At 38.9% G+C, this 20,107-nt stretch overlaps 1 protein-coding gene across 3 annotated transcripts in view; it reads right to left on the reverse strand.

The window, feature by feature from the left end:
* Positions 1–20,107, reverse strand: part of KIAA0825 (KIAA0825 ortholog) — a 441,670-nt gene that overhangs the window by 210,414 nt on the left and 211,149 nt on the right. For all 3 annotated transcript variants that reach the window (XM_055564899.1, XM_055564898.1, XM_055564900.1), the window contains exons 16-17: positions 10,522–10,746; positions 1,028–1,436 (exon numbers count right to left, since the gene is read on the reverse strand). In XM_055564899.1, the coding sequence (XP_055420874.1) occupies positions 1,028–1,436; positions 10,522–10,746 (634 nt within the window). The remainder of the gene's footprint in view (positions 1–1,027; positions 1,437–10,521; positions 10,747–20,107) is intronic.

The raw sequence follows: 20,107 nt of genomic DNA on the forward strand, positions 1-20,107 counted from the left end.
CAGGAATACTGGAATGGGTTGCCTTTTCCTGCTGCAGGGGATCTTCCCAACCCAGGGATCCAACCTGTACAACCCCATAACTCACAAAAGATGGCCCATTTACAAAGGATTTGTATTTGTCCATATAATTCCAAAACCTGAACTCTATCACTGCCATGTACTAAAACTAACAACTTTTAGTTGTTTCAGGCAGAAAGTTACAATAGTACTTTCTAGCAATATGAATATATTTCAAAAGAATGGGGGACAGTATCTGTGAATGGTGTAAAAAAAAAAAAGTATGTGGGGGAGTCTGGCTTAGTGATCTGTAAACCATATGAACCATAACTCCTTTATCAATATCATGCAGTTCTATACTGAAGACTAATTGTAAGACAGGAGGACTCTATGTACACATTTAAATTCATCAGGGACCCTTAAAAATCTTTGCAATATCACAAATCACTTAGCTCTCAGTGCCAAACCGAGGAGAAGGCTGACATTTTCATACAGAAACAGCTGGGTGTGTTTATAGCTTGAGTGTGATATGCCCCAGTTGCCCTCTGGGATTCTTACATTACCAGATGAAAAATGTGTACCTTTTTGACAATCAGGTACACAGAAAGCAATAAAGAGCCTTTTATACCCATTAATTCCTTCTTAATTTAATCTCCATGGCCAATCCATTTACAAAAAGCTCCAGGCTATCCACGAGATACCTGTTTGCACATTGAAAAGGAGTGAAACCAAATTCTCCTGGGTTTAACCAGCACCCTTTTAATCAGAAACCTTGAGATGGGGACTAAACATGTATAGTGTTCCAGTGTATCAATGGGGTTCAAATTTTAATAAGACAAGGAACATTTAACAATCCAGCATTTGATGGAATATTTATCTTTGCCTGTATTCATCAAAGTTCCCATGAAGTTAGCAAGATGACCATGGCTGCCTATCTGACAATATTTTGAGGTGGTGGTTGTTTATGGGTGATTTTGTTTTTTTGGGAATGTGTCTGATGCAATTCGGGGAAAGAAAAACATAACTTTACCATTCGGTGCTCAGTTTCCTTGCTCTCAACAACTGGCATTCAACCCATTTGGGTTTCTGCTGCTCGATGATCCGTATAACCTTTTGGGTCATTTGATTAGGGCTACTCGTCTGCTCTCCCGTGATGCTTTTCAAACACACACAGACTAAACCGAGTTTCTCTTTACTCCATCTGTCAAGGGAGGCACCTGTTAAAAGTTCCACAGTGTTTCCATCCTCAAATATCCGACATATAATTACAATCAAGTTCCAGACAAGCAGGCCAGCTTTCTTCAATTCAACGAAGTTTTCTGACATTTTTCTCTCAGACAGAAAAAAGAAGTATTTAATTGGGGGAGGCAAGCATGCAATCACTGTAGGTAACTTGCTGATTACAATAGATACTGCCTGAGCAGCAAGCCTTGTGAAGCCTGGGGGAGAAAAGAAAGAAAAGGTATGATTAGTATTAGCATTTGCATTCCATCACTGTGTTGAGTGTTGTGTGGGGATGTCTAATTTTTGTGGAGAAAATTGTTGAGAAGAGCAAGTGCCTGACATATTCCGACGGAACTCTACTGGGGTCCTCTGCAGTCCTGCCAAAAATTCCCCAAGTCCCCCAACTTAATTTTTCCTCTCAGAAATGATTAGAAAATTCAGAATTATTACTTATATTTTTATCTATTAAGATTATAGGTTTAAAGGGCCCAAGGTCCTCCTAATCAATAAATGCAAAGATACCCGTGCTGCAACCTTTTTGTGGCCTTTGGCACTTCCTTAAGCCTTTCTATTCTTCTCCTGGCATCCATGACAGAATCATTCCAGCTCTTGCCGGGACTGGCTCTTCTTCTTTTAATTTTCAGCTCAAATGTCATTTCCTCTGACAGCCTCCCCCTACAATCCATGTAAGACAGTCCCTCCACGCTGATCCTATTCCAGCCCCCAGTCCCTCCCTATCATTAGACCCCATGTCTCCAAAGCACTGCCAAATTGTTCTCTATCTTCCTAGTTGAGAACCATTCTTCTAGATGATTCTAGAACCTTCGGCCTTGGCCTTTCAACCACTCCAGCTCCCAGATGGGCATTCCACTTCTCAGTCCTCCTCATCATTGAGTGTGTTGTGCCCGACTCTTTGCAACCCCATGGACTGTAGCCTACCAGGGTCCTCTGCCCAGGAAAGAATACTGGAGTGGATTGCCATTTCCTTCTCCAGGAGATCTTCCCGACCCAGGGATTGAACCTGGGTCTAACTCATTGCAGGCAGACACTTTACTGTCTGAGCCAACAGGAAAGTTATTCATCATTTTCTTCTTTCCTTTTGAATTGTTGAAATATTCCTCCTAATCCTTCATACAAGACTAGGGGCTACACTGATCAATCTTCCTACTCCATCATCTTTGACATGCAGTTTTGCCTCACTGTGACCAGGGCTACTAACCTATTCAACCCTGCCCTCACAAGTGGTATCTGGACTGTCGTAGGATTCTCCTAACCCATCTCTCTGCTCCAGACTATACCCAGCTGTAAAGCCAGATGCATATACTAGTACCTAACTTTGTTAACTTGACTACCTAATTTCTCTGCTACAATTCTTTTAGCTGTTTTCCACTGTTAAGAGATCAGTCTCTGGAGCATTGCTGTCAAAACACTCTATAGTCTAGCTGCAGGCAGTTTCGGTGAACCTCATCTTTGTTTCATCCTCTTTGCTCTTAGGCTTCTCGGAATATCTCATTATTCTCACATGGAATGCCCTCGTTCTTCACAGGTCACTCATAACCTTCAACTTTTGGTTCAAAGTTTTTTCCTCCTATGAATTTATTTGGACATATTACCCATATGACTGTGCTGTAATTAGGTTCATAAAATGCCATGTTGTATTATCTTTTGTATTATCATCTATCATTGTTTGTTATATTCTTATTTATACATTCATGAGTTGTCTTTACAACTAGACTAAAAGCTCCCCAAGAGCATGGAATAAAATCTCACTCCTTGAGTATCTTGTAAAGCCAGATACAAGCATTTTAATACACTATGTACATAGTTGAATTTGAACATTGGAACAGAGTGAAAGTCTAAAAGAAGGTAGCTATAAGTTCTTGAGAAAAGTATTTTTCACTGTTTTTACTGAACAAACATAATGAAACACTGTGAAAAATTTCTTAAGATATTTGTGACATTTTAATAAGTTACTCTGTGGATTATGGAGACCATCAAAACAAACAACCCAATCAAAAAATGGGCAGAAGACCTAAACAGACATTCCCCAAAGAAGACATGTTAGTTGGTGTTAGTCGATCAGTCATGTCCAACTCTTTGCAACCCCATGGACTGTAGCCCTCCAGGCTCCTCAGTCCATGGGATTCTCCAGGCAAGAATACTGGAGTGGGTTGCCATTTCCTTCTCCAGGGGATCTTCCCAGCCCAGGGATCGAACCCAGGTCTCTTGCATTGCAAGCAGATTCTTTACTGTCTGAGCCATCAGAGAAGCTCTCAAACAAGACATACAGATGCTCAACAGGCACATGAAAAGATGTTCAACATCACAAATTATTATATGAATGCAAATCAAAACTACAATGAGATATCACCTCACACTAGTCAAAATGGCTATCATCAAAAAATTCACAAACAATAAATGTTGGAGACTGAGTGGAGACAACGGAACCTCCTACACTATTAGTGGGAATGTAAACTGATACAGAGACTATGGAGAACAGTGTGGAGGTTTCTTTACAAACTAAAAATTGGGCTACCGTGTGACCCTGCAATCTCACTCCTGGGCATATATCCAAAGGAAAATAATGTCCAAAAGGATACACACACCCCAGTGTTCACGGCAGCACTGTTTACAATAGCCAAGACAAGGAAGCTACCTAAATGTTCACCAACAGAGTAATGGAAAAAAAAAGAAATGAGATAGATACACACACACACACACACACACACACACATACATATAATGGGGTATTAGTCATTTAAAATAATGAAATAATGCCATTTGCAGCAACATAGATGGAACTAGAGATTGTCATAGTGAAGTAAGTCAGACAGAGAAGGAGAAATAGCATATGAGGTTCCATACATGCAGAATCTAAGAAGAAATGAAACAAATGACCTTATTTACAAAATAGAAACAAATTCACAGACTTAGAGAATGAATGTATGTTTGCCTGGGGGAAGGATAAGGGGAAGAGACAGGGTATTTGGGATCAACGTGAACACGCTGCTGTATTTAAAATGCGTCTATGTATAGCACAGGACCTACTGTACAGCACAGGGAATTCTTCTCAGTTATGTGGCAGACTGGATGGAAGGAGAGTCTGGAGGAGAATGGACACATGTATGTGTATGGCTGAGTCCCTTTGCTGTCCACTTGCAACTATCACAACATTATTACTTGGTTATACTCCAGTACAAAATAAAAAGTTAAAAAAAAAAAAGTCACTCTGCTTTTAAGTAGTACAAAGCTCTTGGAAAACATAGGTCTGGTCTAGTAATTCCTCAGAAATCCATGACAACTTAAGAATGATTTTCAGAATTAACTGGAACACTGTTTTTATGTTTGTAAAAATTGTATTCGGTCCAATATATATTTGAATGATCTCAGGAGACTTTTGTATTAAATAAAAGAATAAATAAAAAAGTATCTCGTTCAGTACTTTGTAAAAAATAGTTCCTCAATAAATGTCTTCTTTTTATTCAAATAAATATGTTTAGATGAAGCTTGGAATATAGATAAAGCTAATTAAGAAACCACTCTTGTCAACGTTCTTAAATATCTTAAATGTTTTATTGTTCTTAATGTGTTTGCATCTCATATGCCCCAATCTGCTGCCAAGTATTTGACTTAAAAGATTATATCTTATATTCTGTATATCCTAAAGAGGGCTTATCTGCACATCCTGGGTAAACATTTGACAAGATAAGTAGATATCAGGTAAAGATTAACAATTCTTTTCACACCTGTATCCCTACTAATATTTACAAAATCTGAGAACTGCACGTACTCAAATCTCCAACTACTTTATCAAAACTTAGGCAAATTCTAGTCAGAACCTTTAGACCGATGACAAATCCATTCTACTGACCACGGGGTCAGGGCTTCCCTTGTAGTTCAGACGGTAAATAACCTGCCTGCAAGGCAGGAGACCTGGGTACGATCCCTGGGTTGGGAAGATCCCCTAAAGGAGGGTATGGCAACCCACTCCAGTATTCTTGCCTGGAGAATCCCATGGACAGAGGAGCCTGGTGGACTGCAGTCCATGGGGTCACAAAGAGTCAGACACGACTGAGCCACTAAGCACAGCACAGCACCATACAAGCACAATCGCAGGACCTGAGTCTATGATCATGCTGACAACATACCAGGAGGGATCTTTTAAGAATGCCACACATTCATTAGTCTGTCTTTATTTAAATAAGTTGACTTCTAAGTCCTTAATATGTAATATATTGCAAGAGCCATCCCAATTTGATAAAGTGTGAAAAAATGCATGTCCTAGAATGAATGCAATGTTCAGTTGTATCCGACTCCCTGTGACCTCAGACTGTAGCACACCAGGCCTCCCTGTCCATCACCAACTCCCAAGCTTGCTCAAACTCACGTCCATCAAGTCAGTGATGCCATCCAACCATGTCATCCTCTGTCAGCCCCTTCTGCTCCCATCTTCAATCTTTCCCAGAATCAGGGTCTTTTCTAGTGAGTCCATTCTTCACATCAGGTGGCCAAAGTATTGGAATTTCAGCTTCAGCATCAGTCCTTCCAAAGAATAGTCAGGGCTGATTTCCTTTAGGATTGACTGGTTGGATCTCCTGGCTTTCCAAGGGACTCCCAAGAGTCTTCTCCAACACCACAGTTCAAAAGCATCAATTCTTTGGTGCTCAGTTTTTTTATAGTCCAACTCTCACATTCATACATGACTACTGGAAAAACCATAGCTTTGAATATGACATTGAATGAGATGTTAGAGGTACATTTATATACTTATCATGTCTTCCTTCTTATGCATAGACTACTGATTGTAATAATATATTTTGGAGATTATAAAACATGCAAAAAATGAAATTTACAATGAAAAAGGTAAAGACAAATAATGTCTTAAAATTAACTTTTAAAATATTGTTTACTTATGACCAACCTAGATAGCATATTCAAAAGCAGAGACATTACTTTGCCAACAAAGGTCCATCTAGTCAAGGCTATGGTTTTTCCTGTGGTCACGTATGGATGTGAGAGTTGGACTGTGAAGAAGGCTGAGAGCCAAAGAATTGATGCTTTTGAACTGTGGTGCTGGAGAAGACTCTTGAGAGTCCCTTGGACTGCAAGGAGATCCAACCAGTCCATTCTGAAGGAGATCAGCCCTGGGATTTCTTTGGAGGGAATGATGCTGAAGCTAGAAGTCCAGTACTTTGGCCACCTCATGCAAAGAGTTGACTCATTGGAAAAGACTCTGATGCTGGGAGGGATTGGGGGCAGGAGGAGAAGGGGACGACAGAGGATGAGATGGCTGGATGGCATCACTGACTCGATGGATGTGGGTCTGGGTGAACTCCGGGAGTTGGTGATGGACAGGGAGGCCTGGCGTGCTGCAATTCGTGGGGTCGCGAAGAGTCGGACACGACTGAGACTGAACTGAACTGAATGGTATTAAATATCGATAATACATTATTGAGTGAGGATAATGTGATTTTATATGCTTTATTCTTTTAAAAACCTGGGCTTTAATAGTTTGTAACACATTGATTCAAATGTCAGGTTATTTAGTTTGTTTCAATACTTGGCTTTCATGACCGTCCTAGGTGACAAAGTCGCTACATGAACATATACATAGATCCACGTGCAACCTGTGAAATCATGGCACTAGTTTTTCAATCTTAACCACCAAAGAGACAAACGTTGTCGTTGAAATCTGACTAACAAATAGTCATCACCTTTATGTTAATTAACTGTTCTTGCAACAAACTGAAAATGTTTCATTTTTGTTTTTTAAAAAAACTTTTTGGCTGTGCTGGGTCTTTGTTGCAGTGTGGACTTTTCTGTATTTACGGTAATCGGGGGCCATGCTCGTGTCGGTGCGCAGGCCCCTCGCTGCAGTGGATTTTCTTGTTGCTCTAAGGCGTGCAGGCTTCGGCAGCTGCAGCACGCAGGCTCAGCAGTTGTGGGTCCCGAGCTCTCGAGCACACGCTCAGTACTGTGGCACGGGAGCTTAGCTGCTTCGCTGCGTGCAGGAATCTTCCCGGCTCAGGGATGGAACCCGTGCCTTCTGCGTTGGCAGGCGGACTCTCCACCAGAGCCACCAGGGATGCCCTCATTTTTGTACTTTTGAGAAAAGTATTCAAAAATAACTGAAACGCTTATTTGGAACATTTTAAATCGAGCTAGCAAATTCTAAGTTCTTACGTGGTGCAGCGATGACATTTACATAGGTGATACTCGCTTTTATAAAACTAATATTTCTGGGTTTTACAAAATAAACTATCTGAATGACTTCTGATAACACTTGGCATATTTCTGCCATCACTTTCTTTCTCAACAATCCATGTGTGAATGATGCCTGGAATACATTTTCTCTGCGGTGCTTGCTACCTCTGTTTCCTCTCCAGAATCTATTGTTTTAGTTAGAAACAATTACCCCTGAGTTTCCCCATAAAGCATTCTTTCTATTTAAAAAGTAATTTAGTGGTAAGACAATACATTCTTTGGTATATCTTTCCTTTGGTCATTGTCAAATAAAACAACTAATTCTTTGTGTACTTGCTCTTAGGGAGAGAATTCTTTGTGTATTCACTTAGGGAGTGAATACCTAAGCTGAGCTATATCAGAAACATCTGAACTTCCATTCAATTCTTCGGTAAATCTCTTACACTGTATAATTTATTGTACTATTTATTTTTTTAAATCTTCAGTGTTTTCCATGTTCCATCATTTTCACTATGTCAGGAAGGACAAATGTTTCCTTAAGCTAGTGACTATTTGTCTTTTAAGTTAGAATCCTCAAAAAAAAAAAAAAAGGCCCCTAAGCACTTCATTATTTAGATGAATTTTGCCAAGGACTAAATTAAATATCAATTGACTTAAAACATTGCTGAAAAGGATTATCAAGGTTTATCTTCATGTTTGTATACTTAGTTTTGAAATCTTTCGCTAATCAAGAAGACTTCAAACTATATTTAGCTAATATCTCAAGGCACAATACTTATTTTGGAGGGATTCATCTTTAACAACAAAGTATGGAAAGCCATGCTTCAGATAGTTTTCCCACTCCTTTTTAATTTATTTTTGGCCAAATCTGATCAGATTATCAGTGTTCTAACTTGCAATATAGCTGAGAAACAGTTTATGTTAGAAACAGTAATTTTCCTCAGTGTGAGTTTTTTTTACTTTCTCACTGTTTTCCCTTGGATTCCCAGTAATAGTTTCAAACCGTAGTTGATTTGTTATTTATAAGAATATATTAAAGCCACTTGTGTGTTTTGTGAGGATTAATGTTGTGAAAACTAGATTCTGAAATACAAAGGACAACCTTAATTGATTGCTAAATGATGAAAGCTAATGAAGGAGTGAGGTTACCCTGTACACGCCCTCACTAACAATAATGTCCCCAACACATGACTGGCCTGCTCACAGACCCAGGGAGAATTCCATAACAGGCTCCATATGACATGTCAGTAGTTTTGCTTGCTGTCTTCTCACCCACCAGAGAATTGTCTTATACACCTCTGGGGGTGTTTGTACCTATTTGTAAACATTTATACTAGTCTTCAAGAATCCAGAGGGGATCTCTCATTGATGGTTTATCCCTGACCCAATTCCAGTACCTCATATGTAGTAGTAGCTGACTTAGTAAATGTCTATCTATTGAACGAATAAGTGACTTAATGTCTGGCATGAACATGTTATCTATCTTGTATGTTGTAGGGAAACTAAAGATTGAGTAATGTCAATTTAAAAGAGGACAGAAATGAAGAACAATGGTATTCTCCTATTGTCACATCCTGAAATGCACGAAATGCTTTATAAGGTCACCTTCCTCCACCACTTTCTTTTATAGTATTTATATGTGATTTGGCAGTCCTTCATGCCTCTCTAAGTGTTATATTTCTACTCTTACTGATAATTTTATGAAAAACTATTATTTAGTAAGGAAAACCATAAGAACTGGTATCGATCAATACAAACTAAGTTTTTTGGGGCGGGGGTGGCAGTGGAAACCAGAGGCCCTTTGAAATGTTATGGAAGAGTTCCAAAATACTTGTAGAAAAAAAAAATAATTGTTTGTGAATAGACCAACTTGAAAGCCACAAACAAAAAAGTGCTACTCATATGACATGATATACACTATAGATCATGCCTCTTGTATTACTCAAAATCTATGAAATATCCCAAAGCTAGAAAAGGGAGATGGCAACAACTCTGATGAGGAAGAACTTAAGTAATGAATATCTGACATTTTCCAATTTGAATTAAATGGCTTTACTGGATTCAAAGGCAGTTTAATAGGGTTTGGACAGAATTAAAGCATTACTATGAAAGGTCACTGATAGATGATTTGAGTCTTTAATATAAGGTTCCTGGATAAGATTCACATTATTCAGGACCACTATGGAGAAGGATGAAAGAACAGCTACTTTCCTCAAATGGATTGAGATTTAGCAGGAGTGTTTTACTGTTCAGCTGGAGTACTTTACTGTTGAGAGTTTCCTTACAGTTAGTGAAAAAATACTCTTCTTTAAAGATGAAGATAAAAAGGAAAAGATGTATTTAAAAAATTCTAAAGAAGATTCATGGATACAAACAGATAAATAAGATACATCCAAAGGAACCTTGTGAAATTCTTGGAAAGTAGAGACATCTAGATAGGAAGAAACTAACAAGAAAGGACTTGAGTACTAAAATAAATGAATAACATAGGTCTTTGATAATTCTTCAGTACACTTGGTAGGTGCACTGCCCTGAAGAGGAACAACGCACCGAATCCAGAACCATAGGTACTAGGGGGGGAATACCTGTCAGAAAAATACATGTAGCTATTAAATGGGGTGTTATTTTTCACCCAAAAGCTACACATGTAGGTGTATTAAAGAAAGAGAAGAAAGTAATAACTGGTAGTTGTACAGGAAAAACGTCAAAAAAGAATAATTAAACTGAATATCAGAGCAATCTTCTTGAGAATATGAATTTTAGATTCCTCAATAGGTTTAAAGGAAATCAGTCAAAATCATGTGACTAATCTGAATACTAACATAAACACAAAATATCACAGAAAATTTTGAATTGGTAGTTAAAAAAAGAAGATGATTGTTTGAGTCATTTTCATTTCTAAGTTGTGTGTGTGTTTTTTTTTTTTTTTTTTGATCATGTGGCTTGCACTAATGAAAATTAGGAATCCTAAATGTACATGGTAGAAAGGAGACTAATATAGTTTACAAATCTTGTAATTTTTACAATGTTACTTGTTCTCATATCCTAGAAAGTGTGCTTCTTTAGGGACGTGTTCTTAAAGAAAAACAAACGTACCTTTGCTTGATTCTTTCCTTTTGGTTTCTTTTGGAATGTAATTCCATTCTTTCGGAATGCTCTCACGCAGACCTTCGGGAACGCTGTGCTTGTTCAGGTTCGTCTCACAGCTGCTCCCAGAGCTCATCACAGACGCGACCTGCTGCACAACGTCCTTGACGGCGTCCGTCAGTGCCAGTCTCAGGCATCGGACGACCGCCACCTCGGACTCTCTGCGTGTTGAGGCTTTAAAACCAGACAGTATATTACAGTTAGCAGAATCAAAAATATTTTGTGCCCTGCTCAATGAAGAATTCAGCTTCTCAGTAATCTAGTTCAAAGCTATAGAAAGAAGAGCTGTTTTTCGCCTAGAGATCATATGATTGATAAGTAGTCCATAAACATTGGGGGAGAAAGTTACCCCTTGGTAATCAAGGGAATAGTAGCCAGAATAACAGTGAAGAAAACAGTATTCGCTAGTACTCTGGGGACTCTACGGGTGGATATATAGCTTGTATACCCTTCTTAGATGACACATTGACAACAATTGCAAAAGCTTTGACACTTACCTATTAACACGTTTATTCTTTCCCTGGAAATGTATCCTAAGAAATTAATTATGATTATGTAAAGAATAAAATAAAAAATTGGAAATAATCTAAATGTCCAACAACTAGGGATTTATTTAATTAGCTTAGGGCTTCCTTGGTGGCTCAAATGGTAAAGAATCGACCCGCAATGCTGTTGATCTGGGTTTGATCTCTGGATTGGGAAGATCTCCTGGAGGAGGGCATGGCAACCCACTCCAGTATTCTGACCTGGAGAATCCCCATGGACTGAGGAGCCTGGCGGGCTACAGTCCATGGGGTCACAAAGAGTCAGACATGACTGAGTGACTAAGCATAGCACAACCATCTTCGCAATAAAGTCATATTGATTAGTTAAAAAAAAAAAGCAGCTTAGAAAATAGTATGATATACTATATTTATTAAAAAATACATGTTTACATATACATAGAAGGCAATGGCAACCCACTCCAGTACTCTTGCCTGGAAAATCCCTTGGACAGAGGAGCCTGGTGTGCTGCAGTCCATGGGGTCGCTGAGAGTCAGACACGACTGAGCGACTTCCCTTTCACTTTTCACTTTCATGCATTGGAGAAGGAAATGGCAACCCACTCCAGTGTTCTTGCCTGGAGAATCCCAGGGACGGGGGAGCCTGGTGGGCTGCCGTCTATGGGGTCGCACAGAGTCGGACACGACTGAAGCGACTTACTTAGCAGCAGTAGCAGCAGCAGCAGAAAAGAATTAAAAGATACTCTACAATGTTGATGGTGATTATCAATGACTAATGGTATTTCAGGTGATTTTCCTTTTCCTTTACTACTTCTTCTTTGACTTTTTCTTCCCTCCTTCCCTCTTTTCTTTCCTCCCTTCTTTCTAATAAGTATCACCTGCAATGATTATGTGTTACTTATGTGATAAATACAATAAAAGTTTTTGTTTGTTTTTAATGACTGGGAAGTTCAGGGATCACTATTTGAATTAACAGAGAAGAGCACTGATGTGATTTTCCCCCTCAAATTTCACGGTGATATTTCTCAAATGACAACCCACTGTAAAAACCACCATAGTGCTGAAACTAAAAGCTGGACTTTAAAAAAGAGAAACAAAATTGACAACTTTTAGCCAGACTCATGAAGAAAAAAGAGAGAGGGTCCAAATCAATAAAATCAGAAATAAAAAAGAAGTTATATCTGACATCACAGAAATAAAAATGATTCTAAGAGACTACAGTTACACAGCCATAAAATGCACAATCTAGAAGAAATGGACAAATTACTAGATATGTACAATATCCCAAGACTGAACCAGGAAGAAATAAAAACTACGAACAGACCAATTTAGCAGCAATGACAATGAATTAGTAATTTAGAAAAACTCTCAACAAACACAAGTCCAGGACCAGATGGCTTCACAGGTGAAAGCTACCAAACATTTAGAGAAGAGGTAAGACCTGGTCTTCTCAATCTATTCCCAAAAATTGCATAGAAGAAGGAATACTTCCAAACTCATTCTGTATACAAGGCCAGCCTCATCCTGATACTAAAACTAGACAGAGATAGCACACAAAAAAGAAAAATCACAGTCCGATATCACTGATGGACATAGATGCAAAAATCCTCAACAAAATGTCAACAAACTGAACGTAAGAATACACTAAAAGGATCATACGCAATACGAAGTTGATTTATCAGAGGAATACAAGGGTTTTGCAATATCTACAAATCAGGGACTTCCTTGGTGGCCCAATAGTTAAGAATCCATCTTGCAATTCAAGGAACACATGTTTAATCCCTGGTGAGGGAACTAAGATCCATGAAGCCCACACTCTGCAGTTACTGGGCCTGTGGACTCTGGAGGCTGTGGGCCACAACTCGAGAGCCCATGTGCCAAAACCACTGAGCCTGAACAGCGCAGTTAGAGTCCATGTGCCACAGCAAAAGATCCTGCATGATGTAATGAAGATTCTGCATGCCATAACTAAGACCCTACTCAGCCAAATTAATTATTTAAAAAAAAAAGAATTCCAGAAAAAAGTGGTGGTAGGGGGGAAAAGATAAAATACCCCGTGAGAATGGCTGAAAAATTTCCAAATATGATAAAAACTAAACATCATCAGATATAAGAAGCTCAACAATCCCTAAGCAGAATTCAAAAGAAACGAAAACAAAGTGCATCATAATTAAATTGCTGCAAAGTAGTGATAAAGAGAACAATCTTAACATGAATAACACAGAGAAGACACATTATATAACTGGAAGCAAACACTTTAAAACCTAAACTGATTTATCATCAGAAACAGTGCAAGCCATAAAATAGAAAAATGTCTTGAAAGTACTGAGTGAAAAGAAAAATGAAAGAAAAATCTCTGAACCCAAAAGTACATGTCTGATGAAAAATATGTCAAATATGAAGATAAAGCCTTTTTTCATGCAATCAAATCAAATTAAATGAACTGATGGCAGAAAATTTTTAGTACATTAAAGGAAATACTTAAGGTAGAAGGAAAATGATATCAGTCAGAAACTCAGATCTACACAAGTAAAAGAAGAGTACCAGAAATGATAGATAGATGGACAAATATGAAAGATTTTCTTCTCATTTCTTGCTTCTTTAAGCTATAACTGACTGAAACAAAAGTGAAACAATAGATTGTAGGGTTCATAACATTAGTAGAAATAAAATGCATGATGACACATGTAAAGAATAGGAAGAGTAAATAGAAATATACTTATGTAAGATTCTTACATTATATGTAAACTGTGATGAGTCAAAGATACTCATCACAAGATGTAAACCTTGGAACAACTACCAAAATAAATATAGAATTATATCTAATAAGCAATTGGCAAAGAAAAACTGTAATACTGAAAAATATCCAGTTAATTCAAAGAAGGTCAAAATACATATTAAAAGGAACAACGTTGGAGCAAACAGAAAAAAAAGAATAATATAGTCATGAAGCTCCAAGTGTCAGAACAGAGGATCCACATGTAGACACGGATTTGCTCAATTGTCCACTTGATTTCTGACAAAAGCACCGAAGCACCATTGAAACTGGGAAAGAATAGTGATTTCTAAAAAAGATGCTGGGGAAATAGTATATGTATATGAAAATGTATGGTGGTGGTTTAGTCGCTAAGTCCTGTCCAACTCTTGCGACCCCATGGACCAAAGGCTCCTCTGTCCATGGGATCCACCAGACAAGAATTACTGGAGTGGGTTGCCATGCACTCCTCCAGGGTATCTTCCCGACCCAGGGATCAAACTTGCATCTCCTGTGGCTCTTGCATTGCAGGCGATTCTTTACCACTGAGCCACCAGGGAAGACTTCTTTAAAACTGAGTAAGACAAACTAATTAATAAATGAAGGAAAGTTTTAAACAGATATTTTTCAAAAGAATTTTTTCAGTTCAGTTCAGTCACTCAGTTGAGTCCGACTCTTTGCGACCGCATGAATTGCAGCACGCCAGGCCTCCCTGTCCATCACCAACTCCCGGAGTTCACCCAGACTCACGTCCGTCGAGTCAGTGATGTCATCCAGCCATGTCATACTCTGTCGTCCCCTTCTCCTCCTGCCCCCAATCCCTCCCAGCATCAGAGTCTTTTCCAATGAGTCAACTCTTCACATGAGGTGGCCAAAGTACTGGAGGTTCAGCTTTAGCATCATTCCTTCCAAAGAAATCCCAGGGTTGATCTCCTTCAGAATGGACTGGTTGGATCCTCCTGCAGTCCAAAGGACTCCCAAGAGTCTTCTCCAACACCACAGTTCAAAAGCATCCATTCTTCGGCGCTCAGCCTTCTTCACAGTCCAACTCTCACATCCATACATGACCACAGGAAAAACCATAGCCTTGACTAGACGAACCTTTGTTGGCAAAGGAATGTCTCTGCTTTTAAATATGCTATCTAGGTTGGTCATAACTTTCCTTCCAAGGAGTAAGTGTCTTTAATTTCATGGCTGCAGTCACCATCTGCAGTGATTTTAGAGCCCCCCAAAATAAAGTCTGACACTGTTTCCACTGTTTCCCCATCTATTTCCCACCAAGTGATGGGAATGGATGCCATGATCTTCGTTTTCTGAATGTTGAGCTTTAAGCAAACTTTTTCACTCTCCACTTTCACTTTCATCAAGAGGCTTTTGAGTTCCTCTTCACTTTCTGCCATAAGTGTGGTGTCATCTGCATATCTGAGGTTACTGATATTTCTCCCGGCAATCTTGATTCCAGCTTGTGTTTCTTCCAGTCCGGCGTTTCTCATGATGTACTCTGCACATAAGTTAAATAATCAGGGTGACAATATACAGCCTTGCCATACCCCTTTTCCTATTTGGAACCAGTCTGTTGTTCCATGTCCAGTTCTAACTGTTGCTTCCTGATGTGCATACAAATTTCTCAAAAGGCAGCTCAGGTGGTCTGATATTCCCATCTCTTTCAGAATTTTCCACAGTTTATTGTGATCCACACAGTCAAAGGCTTTGACATAGTCAATAAAGCAGAAATAGATGTTTTTCTGGAACGCTCTTGCTTTTTCCATGATCCAGTGGATGTTGGCAATTTGATCTCTGGTTCCTCTGCCTTTTCTAAAACCAGCTTGAACATCAGGAAGTTCACGGTTCACATATTGCTGAAGCCTGGCTTGGAGAATTTTGAGCATTACTTTACTAGCATGTGAGATGAGTGCAATTGTGCGGTAGTTTGAGCATTCTTTGGCATTGCCTTTCTTGGGGATTGGAATGAAAACTGACCTTTTCCAGTTCTGTGGCCACTGCTGAGTTTTCCAAATCTGCTGGCATATTGAGTGCAGCACTTTCACAGCATCATCTTTCAGGATTTGAAATAGCTCAACTGGAATTCCATCACCTCCACTAGCTTTGTTCGTAGTGATGCTTTCTAAGGCCCACTTGACTTCACATTCCAGGATGTCTGGCTCTAGGTCAGTGATCACACCATCGTGATTATCTGGGTCGTGAAGATCTTTTTGGTACAGTTCTTCTGTGTATTCTTGCCACCTCTTCTTAATATCTTCTGCTTCTGTTATGTCCATACCATTTCTGTCCTTTATCGAGCCCATCTTTGCATGAAATGTTCCCTTGGTATCTCTAATTTTCTTGAAGAGATCTCTAGTCTTTCCCACTCTGTTGTTTTCCTCAATTTTTTACATTGATCGCTGAGGAAGGCTTTTTTAATCTCTTCTTGCTCTTCTTTGGAACTCTGCATTCAGATGCTTATATCTTTCCTTTTCTCCTTTGCTTTTTAGTTCTCTTCTTTTCACAGATATTTGTAAGGCCTCCCCAGACAGCCATTTTGCTTTTTTGCATTTCTTTTCCATGGGGATGGTCTTGATCCCTGTCTCCTGTACAATGTCACGAACCTCAGTCCATAGTTTATCAGGCACTCTATCTATCAGATCTAGGCTCTTAAATCTATTTCTCACTTCCACTGTATAATCATAAGGGATTTGATTTAGGTCATACCTGAATGGTTTAGTGGTTTTCCCTACTTTCTTCAATTTAAGTCTGGATTGGCAATAAGGAGTTCATGATCCGAGCCACAGTCAGCTCCTGGTCTTGTTTTTGCTGACTCTATAGAGCTTCTCCATCTTTGGCTGCAAAGAATATAATCAATCTGATTTCGGTGTTGTTGGAAGAGGGTGTTTGTTATGACCAGTGCATTTTCTTGGCAAAACTCTATTAGTCTTTGCCCTGCTTCATTCTGTATTCCAAGGCCAATTTGCCTGTTACTCCAGGTGTTTTTTGACTTCCTACTTTTGCATTCCAGTCCCCTATAACAAAAAGGACATCTTTTTTGGGTGTTAGTTCTAGAAGGTCTTGTAGGTCTTCAAAGAACCGTTCAACTTCAGCTTCTTCAGCATTACTGGTTGGGGCGTAGACTTGGATTACTGTGATATTGAATAGTTTGCCTTGGAAACGAACAGAGATCATTCTGTCGTTTTTGAGATTTCATCCAAGTACTGTATTTTGGACTCTTTTGTTGACCATGATGGCCTCTCCATTTCTTCTGAGGGATTCCTGCCTGCAGTAGTAGATATTATGGCAATCTGAGTTAAATTCACCAGATATTTTTCAAAAGAATTTTTTCAAATGACTGTTTAAAAAATGAAGATATGTTTGACGTCATTAATCACCATGGAACTGAAAATTAAAATCACAATGAGATAATAGCATATACTTCTTAGAATGATTAAAAGCAAAAAGGCAATTCCAAGTGTTGGTGAGGGCACAGAGCAACCCAAACTCTCTCACATAACGGGTGGGAAGGTAAAAGGACGGGATTACGTTCAAAAGCAGTTTAGTAGTTTCTTTTAAAGTTTAACTCAGTGTGTGCTAAAGACATGTGTTTCTCTTAAAAGTCAAAGGGAGTTAAGGAATAGAGTGAAGCACAAAGTAACTTATGCTTTGATATTTTCATTTGCCCAACTGAATATTGTTGACCTACTTTGAGAGTACAGGCCTGCAATGATTGCTACCAAATCTATTTCTTACAGAGTGTATTGGCCTTTGAAATGCCCATATGAGGTACCCAACTTAATTGTTTTTTTAATAATTTTTATCTTCTGTAATCTTTTTTTAAATGGATATTTTCACTCCTGTTTTTCTTCCTAGTTATGTTCATTCTGAGGAGTTATATATTGGATTTCTAATTATTAAGCCAATTTATATATTTCATTACTGAATTCATGTATTCATAAAGCAAATGTTTCAAAAAGTTTAGTCTAATAGAAAAAAATAAAGAGAAATGACAAGGCCCGTGATCAGAAGTTCCATTTTTTTGTTTGGATTCTATGATTTAATCAGTGAACAATCTCAGGCAAGTCTCTTAACATCTCTTGCTGTGCTTAGTCGCTCAGTCATCTCTGACTCTTTTCAACCCCACAGACTGTAGCCCGCCAGGCTCCGCTGTCCATGGCGATTTCCCAGGCAAGAATACTGGAGTGGATTGCCATGCCCTCCTCTAGGGGATCTTCCCAACTCAGGGATAGAACCCAGGTCTGCTGCATTGCAGGCAGATTCTTTAGCATCTGAGCCACCAGCGAAGCCCAGGAAGACTGGAGTGGTTAGGCTATCCCTTCTCCAGGAGATCTTCCTGACCCAGGAATTGAAGCAGGGTCTCCTGCATTGCAGGCAGATTCTTTACCAGCTGATCTACCAGGGAAGCCCAGCAAGAAAATGAGGATACTGCCTTCTTTGTTTTCACCTTTCTACTCTAAAATGATGACTGTGATGTCTTATGGATAAGCTATACAGAAATTATAGTGTGTTTCAAGAGGAAGAAAATAAACCAGTTTTTAAGTAATGTACTCCAGTCAATCTGGATAAGTTAATAATATTTACTGAAGCATAGATCTATTAGTGGCAAAATGCAAATATTGTGGGATTGTGATTATGTGTCTCAGCTATATTTCCTTGAAACCTATTATTTTTCAAGTCAAACAGAAACCACAGTAAAAGACTTAGTTTTCTTATGAATTAGTGTATCTTATTAGGGATTTTAAGATCATTGTAATTGGTAACAGAAGAATAGGAGACTTACAAAGATTTAAATAGGAGAGAAAAAAAAAAAAGCACAGTCCCTCATGACCACTGTAATGTCTTAGTTTCTTTCAATTCAATAAAGTCTACATCAGAAATAATGCTCTCTTGTGGCTCAACTGGTGAAGAATCCGCCTGCAATGCAGGAGACCTGGGTTCAATCCCTGGGTTGGGAAAATCTCCTGGAGAAGGGAAAGGCTACCCACTCCAGTATTCTGAACTGGAGAATTCCATGGACTGTACAGTCCATGGGGTTGCAAAGAGTCGGACACGACTGAGCGACTCTTACTTTCACTTTAAACTAGAAGACTGCCTGTTTTTGGATAAAAAGGAAACAGTGAGGGAATACATGAAAACTAGAAAATACGACTTTAAAAGGAGATAAGTTAACACTGATGGAGAAAGAACTTGCACAAAGGCCAAGGATGTTTCAGCACTTTGAAGTTCTGCCCCTTTGAGCCCTTGACGAAATCTGGTCTCTGTGAACAGATATCTGTACTACCTGTTCATATTCCAAGAGACTTTTCTGACCTGGGGGAGGAGGGTCTGCTCAATGTGTAGATGGGAGAGAAGACTAATTAGGGGCAAGGAGCAGTTTCGCTTTCTCAGGCCACCACCTAAAATCCATTGATCTCTTCTAAGTCATTTTCAGTATGGTTTTGTGCTGAGTGTCAGATGGTTGAAGAACTTAAGAACTGAAAGATAAATAATGGTTGAAGCAAGTGGGTCCCCGATTCTTTACAATCTTGTGAGACAATTCAGCTCTTATCCTCACCAGAAACAACTGAAAACAGCAGGGGGTAGAGGAGCTTTCAAGGTTGTTTTTCTTTCAGTTCAATAAAGTCTACATCAGAAATAATGCTCTCTTTTAAACCAGCAGACTGACCATTTGGGGGGTAAAAAAAGAACCAGTGAGGAATATATGAAAACTAGAAAATAAGACTTTAATAGGAGATAATTATCACAGAGTCTCTAAGTGATAGATTCAAGGTTTTGAAATCATTACATAAAGCTATATATTGCTACTTTGCAGTGGTAATGTCCAAGAGAAGATGTAACATAATGACTTAAAAATAGTTAAAAGGATAGTCAAGTCAGGTCTGGAGAATAGCTAAAAAGTACAGGAAGAACGAAACCATGATTATGAGCCAGGTAGATTTTTTAATATGGATTCTATTAAGTATTTTATGGAAATGGTGGTTCCAAAACAGTGTATAAGAAAGCATATAGGTTGAAAACCAAATGTAAATGATATATAGAGTTAAAGGGCTGACAAGATAACCACTAAATCCTCATCCTTCATTGTCCCAAGACATTAAGTACAGAGATTTAAAGACAGAATATTAAGGATCAAACAATGTGAGAATGTTTACACCTGGTCCTGAAGGTGGGGTAACCCACGAACACTTCCTATTCAGACATGTAACTCATTCTGACTTTACCATCCACTCAAGCTGTGGGCAGAACACAGCTGGAGAAAACATAGTACCCC

This window comes from Bubalus kerabau, chromosome 1 (assembly GCF_029407905.1).
Source record: "Bubalus kerabau isolate K-KA32 ecotype Philippines breed swamp buffalo chromosome 1, PCC_UOA_SB_1v2, whole genome shotgun sequence".
Lineage (NCBI taxonomy): Eukaryota > Metazoa > Chordata > Mammalia > Artiodactyla > Bovidae > Bubalus > Bubalus kerabau.